At 28.9% G+C, this 14,528-nt stretch overlaps 1 protein-coding gene across 1 annotated transcript in view; it reads right to left on the bottom strand.

The window, feature by feature from the left end:
• Positions 1-14,528, bottom strand: part of LOC126735151 (homeobox protein homothorax-like) — a 140,692-nt gene that overhangs the window by 62,049 nt on the left and 64,115 nt on the right. Inside the window, exon 3 of the mRNA XM_050439089.1 lies at positions 6,319-6,467. Within this exon, the coding sequence (XP_050295046.1) occupies positions 6,319-6,467 (149 nt within the window). The remainder of the gene's footprint in view (positions 1-6,318; positions 6,468-14,528) is intronic.

The following is a 14,528-nucleotide window of genomic DNA, read 5'->3' as shown; positions in this document are numbered from 1 at the left end:
GATCATATTATGTAAAAGAATTTTTTTGTTTTTTGCAACTGGGGCTAAATTCCATTAGGAACGCTGATAAACAATAGTCAAATTTTTATAAAAACTTAAATAATGGAAATCTGAAAATGCAATGAAATGTCTGGAAAGTGAGTTCCAATTCTTCCAACTTTTAGAGAAAAGAGAACATTTTTTTGGAAAAGTCTAAAATTAGTGGAATGTATGTATAGGCATTATCATTATTGTGGCATAACCTAAATGGATATGTAAAGCTTTTTTTTAAGCTTAATTCTTGCACTATATATTTTTTTAATTTATGTAATTAAAAAAAATGTTCGCTTTATACATTTTTGTGCGTTTTTATTAGGAAAACGCGTAAAAAGTATCAAATTAAAGATACTCTTACAAGAACATAATGGAAATCTCAGAAATTTTAAATATTGCTATTAAAACGTGTTAGATATTTTGAATCCTGTAATAAGTCTTTATTTCCCATAAAACACTATTTTATAGAACTGTAGCTATTTTTACCTTAAAATACCCATAGAAGTATTTAAAGCCAAGAACTTATAACAAATATTAAAGTAAAGCAAGGTTTGACATATGTCTACGTAGAATGCACCAAAATGTTGCTCAGAGATTACTCGAATTTATAGTATTGAGAACTTTTAATTAAATTTTTTCTATATTGCGAGAGGATTTAAATAAACCTAGTTTTAACCAAATGCCTAAAGCAAAATGATATCAATATAGGTATAGTAAGTTGATTTCTATTATTATTATTATTATTGTTACTCAGACACGAATTCTGTCTCTCTCCCTCTCCAGTTCATCTGATCATACTAGAGTCACCCTTTTCTTCTATCAAAAAGTTGAAGTAAGTTTCTGTTCTCCTTCTCTCAACTAAAAAGTAATTTTGTCTTTCCCTCAGACACTTAATCAGCCATCTTAAGGTCATTTTGTCCCTCTCCCAGGATTTCCTTGCCTCTTTTTCTTCAATTTATCTAATATCATTGAAGATACTCCTTCCTTCTTCCAGGTAGTTGTTAGGCATGTTTCTGTCCTTCTTCCCTCAGTTGAAAAGTAATTTTGTTTTTCTATCAAACAATTAAATATTTATTGTACAAAATTTTTTACATTGTACATTGTTCTATTGAGGAGTAATTTGATCCCTCTCCTAGGTTCTCTTTGTCTCTCTTTCCCTTCAGTTCATGTCGCTCTTTCCTTCTCAACTTAAATCTTCTCTTCTCAACCACTTAAACAGTAATTCTGTCCTTGTTCCAGACAGTAAAGGAGTCATTTATACATTACTATATTTTTTATTGTTTGCTTTGACTTGTGTCAGATGCACTCTGCTGCATATATGATTATAATTGATATTATAAATTAAAAAATGGTAGGACTAAAGTATTTATTTCGAAGAACTTCATTTTCTTATTATGCTATTTAATTTAATTTTGATACACGTTTCTGGAAAAATCTGATAAGTTCATTTAGAACTTTGTTGGTTGTCACAGAAAAGCCTGGAAAAATAAAAAATTAAATAATACTCTTCTAAAAATGTAACGGAAATCTCACAAGAAAAGTCTTTTTTTAAGATCTATAAGAATATAGTGGAATTTGGGAGACATTATAAAAACAGTCTCTATTAGCTATGACCAAAAAACTTCAATAAAAACGTACACAAAACACATAAATAAATCTACAAAAACTTAAAAAATCCACTTTAGAAATACACACAGGTTAATACATAAAAAAAAATAATTAAATACATTATTCAAAAAAATTTGATGTTTATTTTTTTTATGTAATAGTGGTTAAAAAAAGAATAAAAAAACTTACGAGTAAGCCTGGAAAAAATACACTTTTAAAAATGAAATGGAAAATTCCGAAAAACCATAAGAAATATTCCAGAAAAAAAAATTCATTTATATTTATTTTTTTTTTATATTTTCAATAGTTGGTCTCATTTTTTTTCTAAGGAAAATTCGGAATACTAGATCTCAAAAATCATATTTTCTCTCAAGGTTTTTTACTCAATTAAGATTTTTAATTTTTCTTAGTATTGTCCTTTATATCCAATGGAATTTCTCATTGTCTCTCTTTTTATTTTTTTGAAAACTCTTGGAAAAAATATTGTAAATTCCAGGCATTAATTACTGAATCCCAAAAAAAAATCTTTTTTTTTCTATCTTATCTGACCAAATTAAATTTTTTTCTCTTTTTTATATTCTTCTTTCATATATTAAGTAATAGTAAATAAAAGTCTTCATTGATTCGTGAAAGCTTGGAAAAACTAAGCAATTAAAAATACTTTTTTAAGAATGTCATAGAAATCTCGGAAATTTCATAAAAAAATATTTTTTTGTCTAGAAAAGCCTGGAAAAAATAAGAAATATAAATAAGGATATTCTTAAAAGAACATATTGAAAATTTTGAAAATCTTGTGGTAAAAGTCTTTATGGATCATAGGAATACCTGGAAAAATTTGGAAATTAAGAATACTCATTTTCATTATAACCTTTGTAATGGAAAATTTGGAAATCTCATAAGGAAAGTGTTTTTTCTTACAGGAAAACCTAAAAAAAATTAAAAGTATTCTACTGAGAAGAAGTTTGAGATTTTGAAAACCTAATGAAAAAAGTCTTGAGAAATTTTGGAAAAATAAAGAATTAAAATTCATTCTTCTAAGAATGCAACGGTACTCTTAAGAGAAAAGTTTTTTTTTCGTTTAGAAAATCCTGAAAAAAATTAAAAATATAAAATTATCTTAAAAGATATTATTGGAAAATTTAGTATAAAAGTCTTTAATTATTATTATTTATTTATTTTTGTTATTATTATATTAGTAGTATCCAATGGCTTATAGAGTAGATCGGTGTTATAAATATAGTGTATTCCTCGACTACTTAAATTATTTATTAAAAAAAAACTGGAATACAAACATTGTAAAGATTGACGGATTTTTTAATTATACATTTATATATAGGCATACACAAGTATTAAGTTACTTCTTCTACAGGTGCTTATTTTGTACTTTTACATAAATTGTAAACCAATTTTTTGGATTATAAACAAATATAAAAAATAAACAGATAAAAAATCTTAGAAAGCCTGGAAAAATTAAGATATTAAAAATAGTTATTTAGGAACGTAATAAAAATTTTAGAAACCTCATAAGAAAAAATATTTTTTCGCTTAAAAAATTCTGGAAAAAATTAGAAACAAAAAGTATTCTCCTAAGAACGTATTGAAAATTTGAGAAATCTTATGGTAAAAGTTTGTATATATCTTAAAAAAACCTAGAAAAAATTGTAAAAAACTCTTATTTATTTAATAAGCATTTAAAATGATCCTTTTTTATGAATGGGAAGTTTATTGCAAGAACTATAGGCGAATGCGACATTTCTCCTGAATAAAAAAGGGGAATTAAGTTTTCTTCTTAAACGCATGTTAGTAATTTTCACTTTATTTTTTATGTGCGTGTGAAATGAAATACCGCAATCATAGTTTTGACCTCTTTAACCACCGGCAATTTAGGGCTATGAATCTGTGGGTGAAAATTGAAAGAAACCATCTAAGAAAATCACAATAATTATTTTCAAATTATGATAAAAATGTTGTGTATTTTCTAGATCCTAATTGAATTTCTCTTCTATTACAGGAAGGTTTAGACGTAAGAATGCATAACTTAAATGAGCACGAATCCTTTTTTCATAAAATATACTTTCTGCAGACATTTCCAATAAAAAAAGGCAACCGTTGTTTTAAATTCAATCAACAAAAGCCCTTTAAATATGCACCAAAACTCCCATTCTAAAAGAAGCCGAAATCGTGTGCCCTTTTCCGAAAATAAATTTATTAAAATGTTCCGCAGCGTACTCATCTCTCCGCCGGCGGTAATTAATGTTCCTGACACTTTATCTATCCGACGGTCGCGCATGTAAAGTAACAATAAACCGGGCAGAACCGTTGGCCCTTCTAATTCGTATTCAGTTCACCTTTTTGTGTCCGTCCATCCGGGGCAGTGGGAACGTATCGTCGGCGTGATATAAGGCGGTCAAAGTTGCTCCCAAAGGATATCATCCCCCCAGTCCAAAGAACGAGCACCTGTCAGACGAAATTATTACTGGACGCGAAAGTGGAGTAAAGGGAGCAGGAGGAAAAGGGCTGGCTGCTGCAGCAGCACCAAGTGCACCTCAATAGACTGTAGATAACGTCGTTCCCCAAGGATCTTGACCACAACCTTCTTAATATTTGATGTGGCGCACTTTAAATTCCTCCTGCCTCGGCTAAAGACCGTCCGGTCCGGTCAACTGCTCTGCTCGACGGTCCATGAATATTTGAACGATGAATCATTCAGGCGCGCGGGTATCAGTTCTCTCTGATCCCGGCTTACTTGCACGACTCATTAAACTCTGTGTGCTAATCCCGATATCGGATATTGCGAGGAGGCGAGGGATGCAAAAGCCCTTCTTTACTACCCCCGGCTCGCTTTATCCCGCTCCATCTCGCTCCATCTCGCTCTCTCCGTCTCTGGATGCTGGTTGCTTTTTGGCGACTGTCGTCCATCAACTTTTTACTGATAAAACTATCATTAGTCTAACCCCCGATTTAAGCTATAAAGTTATTTTGTATGCATAACTTAAATGGTCATAAATGCCATTTTATTTTGTTTATTCTACATTACCGGCCTTACAAGTGAAACAAACCGATCTATAACTTAATACATGTTAATATGTCTCTTAATATTAAAAAAAGCACTTCCTAGAATATTCTCTTTTAGGTCATTTAGAAATTTTAATCTGCTAAATTTTGAAAATGATCTTTTAAATATGTTGTGGCATTAAATTTTATGGGAAGAGAACTTAGAAAGTAAACTAGAGCTTTTCATATTTAAATGATGAAATTCGTCACCTAAAAGTGTTGACAGATAAAAGTTGGCAAAAGTATAGAAAAACCACATCGGAGGCTGACTATTTACTCTATAAAAATATTCGTAACCAGACGTTACCTGCCATAAGAGCTTTAAAAAAGAGATATATTATAAATACTTCTCAATTAAACAACACAGTTAAGCTGTATAACTCTGGAAAATGAAAGCTTTAAATGTTCGCTCACAAAAAAAATACATACACCAAGTAACCTCTCAAATCCTTATGAAATTAATAGTTATTTTACATCCTTTTTGCGATTCATGTCAAATCCCTCTAACACCCATATATTCAACCCAGAAATTAACTTCAAATTTTCTTTAGCTATAATAGATGAAATACACTCCGCTCTACATAACATCCGAACTAACGATGTTGGATCAGACTACAAATTAATGCAAAACTGCTCTGGGAATCCCACTACTAAGGAATAGCTAGCCCTCCCATTTTTCTGAGTTGAGGATCATAAGTATTTTCCCCACCCTGTCAAAAATTTTTGAGCGAATCCTTTATAACCAAATATTCACTTATTTTACTATTATAAAATCTTGCCTGATAATCACTGTGGATTTCGAGAGAATTTTAGTACAGTATCTGCTTTAGCATCTGTGCTTGATGATATATTCAAGGCCTGCGATGAAGGCAACATAAATATTTTGGTACTTCTAGACTTCTCCAAGGACTTTGATACTCTGGATCACCGTCTCCTATTAGCTAAGCTAAAATATAATGGGTTCGACGCGGACTCAATTAACTAATTCATTTCTAAGCAAACGGTTAAAAAGTTATTTTGTATGCATAACTTAAATGGGTATAAATGCCATTTTATTTTGTTTATTTTACATTTCTGGCCTTACAGGTGAAACAAACCGAATGTTGCTGTTGTAGAGTGTAAGTTAAATGTTATTCACGACATGGAATATTTTGGCCAAAAGGCAGGGGAAAAAAGTGAAATTATAAGAGGTATTCCAGAAGTATCTTTTAAAATTATTTTCATGATACGTTGTTTTTTTTTTTAATGAAACATCCTCTACAATACTTGATTCTTGGATCCTACTTGATAAATAAAGGTCGCTTTTATTAAGGTTTATCCAGCCTAAACATAATTTTTTGCGTTTTGTGAAAACACTGAGATAATTTCAATGATAAGTTCCTTAATGTGTGTTTTTTTTTTACCATATTTGCATCGAGAAGCATTAAACTATTTAATTTTACGTTTCATTTGTAAAAAATTTACTAAGTTATTATAGTTTTTACAAGGCGATAAGGTGCTTAATTTAAATGGAACAACCTGTATTTTATATCGCTAATAAATGTGACCTGTTCAAATTTAATAACACCCTTACACTTGATTTCTCAAGAAATTTATCGGGGGGTAAAAGTCTAATTGGCTTACCGTTAAATGTTGAAACAACCACGCCCTTAGGATATTCGTGGCTACTTTGGGAAATATGCCTCTCTTTTTTTGATTTTTCTTTCCGTTCGTATCGTCATCCTCCTCGCCTGTGCCTTCTCCGCTGCCAATACTCGCGTTACTTGCGTCACCTAAAATAAAAGCAAAAATTTTACAAAAAAAAGAAAAATTTTTTTTTTGGAAAAAAACAAAAATATACTAGCTCAGTATATTTTTGAGTTTTGTGAAGTTTTTAAAAATTTAAAGTTCCGTAATCCCTTATTTGAAATTTTACCCTCCTATTAAAAGGCAGAGGCGAGGGGGAACGATGGATGGTCTCTACTAAACACCTTCTAAAAAAATATGATTTTTTTATGCTAATAATAAGATTCTGAAATATTATATTAAATTAAACATTTTGTCAGCATTTTTATTATTTGAATAAAAAAAAAATATGCGGCAACTCCATCGCAGAATATTGGAAAAAATAAAAATAACAGTAATAATAATAATAATAAGAGTCCTTAGTAGTATCAGTACTTATCAGAATTGCATAACTAGGAATATAATACAAATAACAATGAAAAAAAAGAATTTACGTAATAAGATGGTTTTAAATATAATAACATACATGATGTAACAAATAAGCAAAGGGAAAACGTAGAAGTAGGTACTTAAGCAATGTGCGTACAAATTTTCTGAAATAAATTTATTTGAAGAATATTTCTATAAATTCCCAAAACTGTATTTCAACTAAATTTTAAGTTACGAGCATTTTGGAATTATTCTTGAATTTTAAAAAATTTCTAAATGCTATGATTTTGCTCAAAAATTAAGCATCAGATTTACGATACTAGTAAAAAGGAACCTCGGGTCCATTTAAATTATGCATCCATAAGAAAAAATTAATTATTTCAAAGTCGCTTTTTATTGCGTATTTATGGACAATTTATTACGATCCTTTAACATTTTAAGTTAAGAAAAAAAAGTGATAAATGTCGATTCTTATTCGGTTTTTGGGCTTATACTTATAAAATTTAATGAAACTTTACTTAAAAAAATATAAATGCAATTTTATAAAAAAAATATCAAAAACGGCCTCAGTCCAATGTAAGTTATGCACCCGTAAAAAAATTAATTATTTCTTACGCCAAAGAAAATAATTCATCAATTTTTTACGATTTGCGATTTTTTTTGGTATAAGAGGTATAAGACACTTACCAAGACAGACAATTGCAAGCACTTTTAAACATATAAATTAAATTATAGAGGTATTGCAACTAATTATAAAAAGGGGGCATCAGGTCCATTTAAATAATGCATTTATAGGAAAAAATAAAGCTTTTTTCTCAATTCTCACCTTCTTTAATTGTTGGGTCTATAAAAATATAAAAATAAAAATTCTTTACAACCTTAGACACAAAAAATATTAGTTCGTTACGATTTTTTATAATTATTAAGTGAAAGGGTTACAAGGTTCATTAAAGTTATGCATTTATTTATTTGTGTCTTTTTTTAAATTCCAATGCCAAGATCTATATTTCCAAATTGAGTTGTGACACTCATCCCATCATGATCATGTACCGAAGATCGATAATAATGCCTAAAAACCATAAAATTGAATCCTTTGAGTCTCATTATAAAACCCGCACAAAAAAACCTTGAAGTCGAACGGAGATACGATGACGGGCCGTCATCGGTGGTCCGCCCGTCATTTTTCGCTTTTAACAATTAGGAAACAACAACAAGAGAGAACAACAACGAAAAAAAAAAGGTATCGATAGATCCGAAATCGTATAGCAGATCATAAATACGTTTCAATCATCGGCCGATTCGACGGGTCTAGATATGGAGCTGAGATACGGGTGACATTATTACAAATTGTTACGTGCTTTTATCGACAGATCCCGGTCTATTTTTAAAGGTTGAAAATCACCCGGGAATATTTTCGTTTTGTTTGTTTTATTAATTGGGATCGTTATATCTGTTAGTAATATTGTAATAAAGCGAGTGAGAGATATGCAAGGATCAGAGCTACCATCCATTCTTGTCATATATTAGATTCATTGTGTGAGAGAAAAAGTTAGTTTGAAGACTGCTGTAGTGAAATGCAGCTTTCGCCACATATGAATTGCATTTTTTTTAAATTCACGTTTAAATATTTATTATTATACAAATCAACAATTTTCAATTAAAGAATCAATTTTGGAACATGTCTCTGGCCACACATAAATTTCTAAAGGTTTTTCAACGTACATTTGAAAAATTTAAGAACGGAGGATTCGTATGCATTTAAGTTATGCCTTATTATTAATTATTTATAAGATTTGTGGAGAAATGCAAATCTTTATATGTAGAAATAATTTAAAAAATGTATTTTATGAAAGAAGGAACCGTATCCGTTTAAATTATGCAATATTTAAAAGTTAATAATTGTGAAAAACCCAAGTAGATATTTAGAAAAAAAAAGTTTACTGGTAAGAAATAAGGAAGCGTATAGAAGGATCTGCAAACCTAGCATAGAACAATGGCTATGTGATGAGAATAATATAATAAAACTTGTAATATGAAATTTAAATAAGGAATTTATAATTCGCAGAAATAGTACATTAAATGGTTTAATTTTCAGCATCTTATTCATATACCTAGTTTACCAATTTTTGGCCATAATTGACCAACTCAAATCCAACAATGTCACAATAGAATCATGCTCCCTGTCTGCTATACAGGAATAGAAACACTTTGGAGTAATTGAATCCACAAAATGGTCACCTCAGTTCCAAAAATCGTTAAGGCTCCTAATAAGGTCATTCTTATTTAACATAAATTTGATTTGACAGTGGGCACAGCAATCATAATAAGAAAAATTATCTCAAACAAAGAAATTAAAAATTATTGAAATTTCTGGAATAAAATTGAAATCTGGAATATCGTAAAATAAATTTAGAACAATTGACTTTTTGGTACCTAATTAGCCCAAAAAACATTAAAAATTATATAAAAAAATCAATATTTCCAAGCTGTTAAAAATAAAGATCGAAAAACTAAATAGGCTAGAAATTTTAAAAAAATTATACACTTAAATAAAACATTATGATACTCCTGATATGGAATGAAGTCTGCATGATTCAGGAACACAAAACATTGGATGGATAATAATCATTTTTTTTATAGAATTATTTTTAATATATTACTATGGCGAATTAAATGAATATTTGGTATAAAAGCATGAGCAACAACTTATTTTAAAGATCAAAAATTCAGAAACTAGGCGAGATATTTCGATGAATCAGAAAATGGAAAAGTATGTTCTATGGAAGTGTTTTAAAGTTCTCTGCTGATTGAGCAAACGTATACTGCATTATTTTTAAAAATTAAGAAAATCTATTAATCTATGAGACTAGAACATCTATAGATTGCCAATAAGTTTTGTTAAAGTTCTTACCTTATGCACTACTTAAAGTATTGTAAGAAACACGTCGTACGCATTTAAATTATGCACAAATATTTACAAGATTTCTAGAAGAATAAGAACATTCAAACAAAATATGCAGAGCAAATGAAATTAATAAAAAAATCATGAGTATCGCATTCACTTAAATTATGCACTAATAATATTTATTTGCAATAGCTCCGAAAAAATGAAAATATTGCATTTTAAGAAAAAAGATTCATATGTATTTAAATTATGCATGATCACTATTTATTAAAATATTCTAAAAAAAAATAAGTAAATATATGTTAAAAATAAATCAATTATTATTACTATGAAAGAAAAAATCGTATTCATTTAAGTTATGCACGATTATCATTTTTTCACAAGATTTCTGAGAAAATACACGTCTAGATGTGTAAAAGATACACAAAAAATTAATTTAAAACATGTAGGTATCGTAACCATTTAAATTATGCAATATTAAAAATTATTTAATTTTTTTTAGATTTAGTTATACAAATAAAACCTCAGGACTTTTTAATTTTTCTTGATGCCAACCTTTCGGCTTACATTAGGCCTTTTTCAGGGCAATAAAATAATTTCTTGAATTACCATACGAAATATCATTTATTTAATTTAGATTTGCATAGTTTTTGGGGTTTTTCTCTATTTATATTTGCCAATTTTTAAATGTTTGGCTGATTTCTTAACCGAAAGTCTTTAGTATGTTCTTTTAAAATCCTATATCCAAATACCATGAAAATTCAATTCCTAAAAACATTCGGTTCATTTGGTTGAGCAAGAAGCTAGAACCCACATCGGCTTGAGCTAGCAGCATTGTGAAGGATTCCTTCTCTGGGCGTTTCAGGTAAGAGGGGTTAAGTTCCTCCGGGCATCAAACAACTTTTGGAGACCTTCTTAAGGCCATAAACCATTCACTATTTTTAGTACTTCTTTTCTTTTGATTAACTTGGGCATTCATCGGTTCCCCCTTCCCATTACATTTAAAAAAAAAAGTTAAAAATCCTAGTTTCTACAGCTGTGTTTTTGATAAAGTTATTAAAAAAAATACGTAAAACGCTATGATTCAAGTTACTTTAAATCATTAAAAGGCATAAGGCTTTTTTTTTAAAGCCTGGAAAATATGAAAAGTATACCTGGAAAAATACTTGAGATGCCTGGAATAATATAAAAAATTGCTTAGACATCTCTTAAAAGTAAAAAATGACGTTAAATGCAAGGAATTAGTTGAAATGTCTGTAAAACTATAAAATGACTTCTAAAATCAGAAATAAAATAAAACGTTTTTTAAAATGCCTGGAAGAAAATTGAATTAAAAAAAAAAAGAAATACGTGAAATGCATAGAACAAAACTACATCAAATAAATTAAAGACAAGGTATTTTTCTAAAATCTTGGATGGAAAATATTAGAAACATACACCTGGAAATTGCAAAAACTGACGTTAAATGTCTAAAATAAAATAAAAAATTAATTCAAATCTCTGTGAAACTGCAGAAAGACTGTCAAAGCTTGGAACAAATTACAAAAATTCTTTTGAATACCTGGAAGTAAGAAATATAAATATATTCCTGAAATATAAATAAAAATTAAAATACGATCTATTCCAAAAGTCTGGAAAAATTTAAAAAAAATACTAAAACATAACTAAAAATTACCCAAAAAAAATTAAATGACTGGAAGAGATGAAATTATATAAATTATTTTAAATGACTATATAAGTTTGGAATTAACTAAGAAAATCATTTAAATAAAAATGAAAACTACTACAAAAAAAAACATAGACTTGTTAATAATTACTTCCAAATGCTTCCATTAAGAATGTCCCTATGAGTAAATTGAATAAGAAAATAAAAATATAAATATGAAAATTTAAATTAACTACTAACTGTTTGGATTATTTATTTATTTATTTACACCACATAAACAGATTACAAAATCCGATTATTTAGTGGGAAAAATATTATAATTACAACTTAAAATTAACTATCCAAATACAAAACTAACGTACAATGAATAAAGATAACAACTCAATGAACTTAAACTACAAAGTTTACATTTTAAATATTTCTAATGCTGCAGCTAAATATGTCACACTGGCTCTGCCAATTTAGAAATATTAGTTCTGGCTCTTGTTGAGTAAAAGGTAGGAGGATTTCTTGTTAAGACCATTGGACCAAGTCTGGTGAGTCGATCAAGTGGTTTACCAATTTATATAAAAACTGCAGATCAGCTGATTTACGTCGAACATTAAGCGGTCGTATGGAAAATCTGTCAAGTAAAGTTTGATGTGGAAAACTGATCTCCGGATACACTTTGTCACATTTAAACTAGAGATATTTCAAAAATTTTCGTTGGACATTTTCGATATCTTGAATATGATATTGATAAAAAGGAGACCAAACTTGCGCTTGCGAAGCATATTCAGGAATGGTTCTAACGAGCGAAAAATATAATAATTTCAACGTAAATATATTATTAAAATGCTGTGTATTTCGAATAATAAATGCCAAGATTTTATAGCTTCAGCTCACTGATGTGGAACAAAAGATAGACTGGTATCGAATGTAATCCCCAAGTCCTTAAACACCTCTGATCTAGGAATAGGTACATTGTCTATAGAGTATTCGTAGTGTATGGGATTTTTCTTCAAAGTATATGAGATCACAGTGCACTTGGCAACATTAAGAGGAAGATTGTTGTTTTTACATCAGGTGTTTATGAGGCTAAAATCATTTTGAAGTACAAGGCAATAAGATATATTGTTGATTTTAAAATATATTTTATTATCATCAGCAAACAAAAGACTTTCCACTTTAAGATGTTTGGACATATTATTAATAAATGAATAAAAAAATAGTGGCTCCAAAATTGAGCCCTGAGGTACACCAGATGTGGGAATTATTTTAACCGAGGTATGACCATAGCACTCACCATGCTGTATGCATTTTGTTAAATAGGAAATAAAAAAATTATTTAATCGTGTGGAAAAGCCATAATATTGATCAAGTTTATTTATAAGAATGCTATGATCAAGTCGGTTAAAAGCCTTAGAAAAATCGTTGTATATCACGTCTACTTGAGAATTTGAGTTAATTGAGTTGCCAATAAATTCGGTTATAGTAACTAAATTCGTGGTAGTTGATCTGCCCTTCATGAATCCATGTTGGCGAATATCAATTATATTTTTCATAGTGGATAAAGTACAGAATGCAGAGTTCGTTCAAAACACCTTGAAAAATTATTGATAATAATTATAGACCGATAGTTTTCAATTTTATTTTTATCATTCTTTTTATGTACAGGAATAATTTTTGAAGCTTTCCATAAATCTGGAAATGTTTCTGATTTTAAAGATAAATTAAAAAGGACTGTTAGGGGCTTGGCAAGTACGTGTGCACAATCAGAAATAAAAAACGCTGGAATCTTATCTGGTCCCACAATACTTTTAGGTTTGATTGTTTTTAAGGCACATAATACTTCTTTTTCTGTAAATACTGTTATGTTAATTGTGTCGGCATTACTATTGGTATTATTTTCCATATTAAGGGTATGTGTAGAAGTGGTATGTGAGCTTTGAAAGAATTTAGCAAATGCATCAGCTATATTTTGGGGCTTAGATAAAAGATTTTCATTTGTATCAGTTATTAATATTATCCAAAAACGGTATTTTTGTGGCGTGACTCTGAGCAGTTACATGGAAAAATTGGTCATTTGGGAAGTCATTTGATAATAATACTGCTAAAAAAATATTTGTGATTATAAAAAACAATAGTATAAATCATTAAAAATGAAATAAATTCACTTGACATTTATATCAGTTTTTTTTTAATATAGTATCCAATAAGTATTTTTTTTTAAATGATTTTAGTAGAAATGTTTCACCAATATCTAAAAGAATTATGATTTTCAGTTCCTTTTTCCCCAGTTTAAATTTACCATTTCTTTTGTATTTTACCAAAATCTAATTCTAAAAAGCCCCCTAAATATAAAAAAATCAAAAACAATTAACTGGATCACTAAAATAACATATTCAATTAAAAATTACTTACACAATTTTAAAAAGGATTTATCTCAATTTAGGTGATGCGCCATTAATAATTATTTAATTATACTAAACATATAAAAAGGAATGCTAAGAAAAGAAGAGGAATTGTATCCATTTAAGTTATGCATAACTTGAAATATTAGGATTAATTTATTTTAGCCTATTATCTGATAATAAAAAATTTATCATGAACTCTTAAGGAAAAAAGGTGGAAATATATAAGACATTACTAATAAATAATTTTCAAAAAAATTATTAAAACAACTGAAAAACATGAATATTAAATAGAGCCTTTATACGGATAAACTCACGTAGATACACATCAATCCCTTTCTCAATTTTTCGGTTTATACAGGAACTTGTTACAACGGTAACATATAATTTTCACATATATAATGGCCCGTAATTGAATCTAATTTAAAAGCAATTTGATTCCGATTGCTGTAGTTATAAGCAGATGCAAATTCCCGGTAACTCGTTATAGAAGGGGGAAAAAAAAAGGAAAAACAGCGAAAAAGAAAAAAATTACAGTGTTCGATTGACCCTATAAAATTGCCGGTATATTCTTCGTCCGATGCGTGCAAAATAACTAGGTATTATCTAAACGGCGGTTCGCTGAGGTGAACCTCCATGCAACCTTCGATATATAATATTGTAATAAGTATTACGTGTTCGATAAATTATAATAATTTATGCAAATACGGTAAAT

Source organism: Anthonomus grandis, chromosome 4 (genome assembly GCF_022605725.1).
Source record: "Anthonomus grandis grandis chromosome 4, icAntGran1.3, whole genome shotgun sequence".
NCBI classification, from domain to species: Eukaryota; Metazoa; Arthropoda; class Insecta; order Coleoptera; family Curculionidae; genus Anthonomus; species Anthonomus grandis.
The sequence above is the reverse complement of the archived record's forward strand: the minus strand, read 5'-3'. Positions and strand labels throughout refer to the sequence as shown.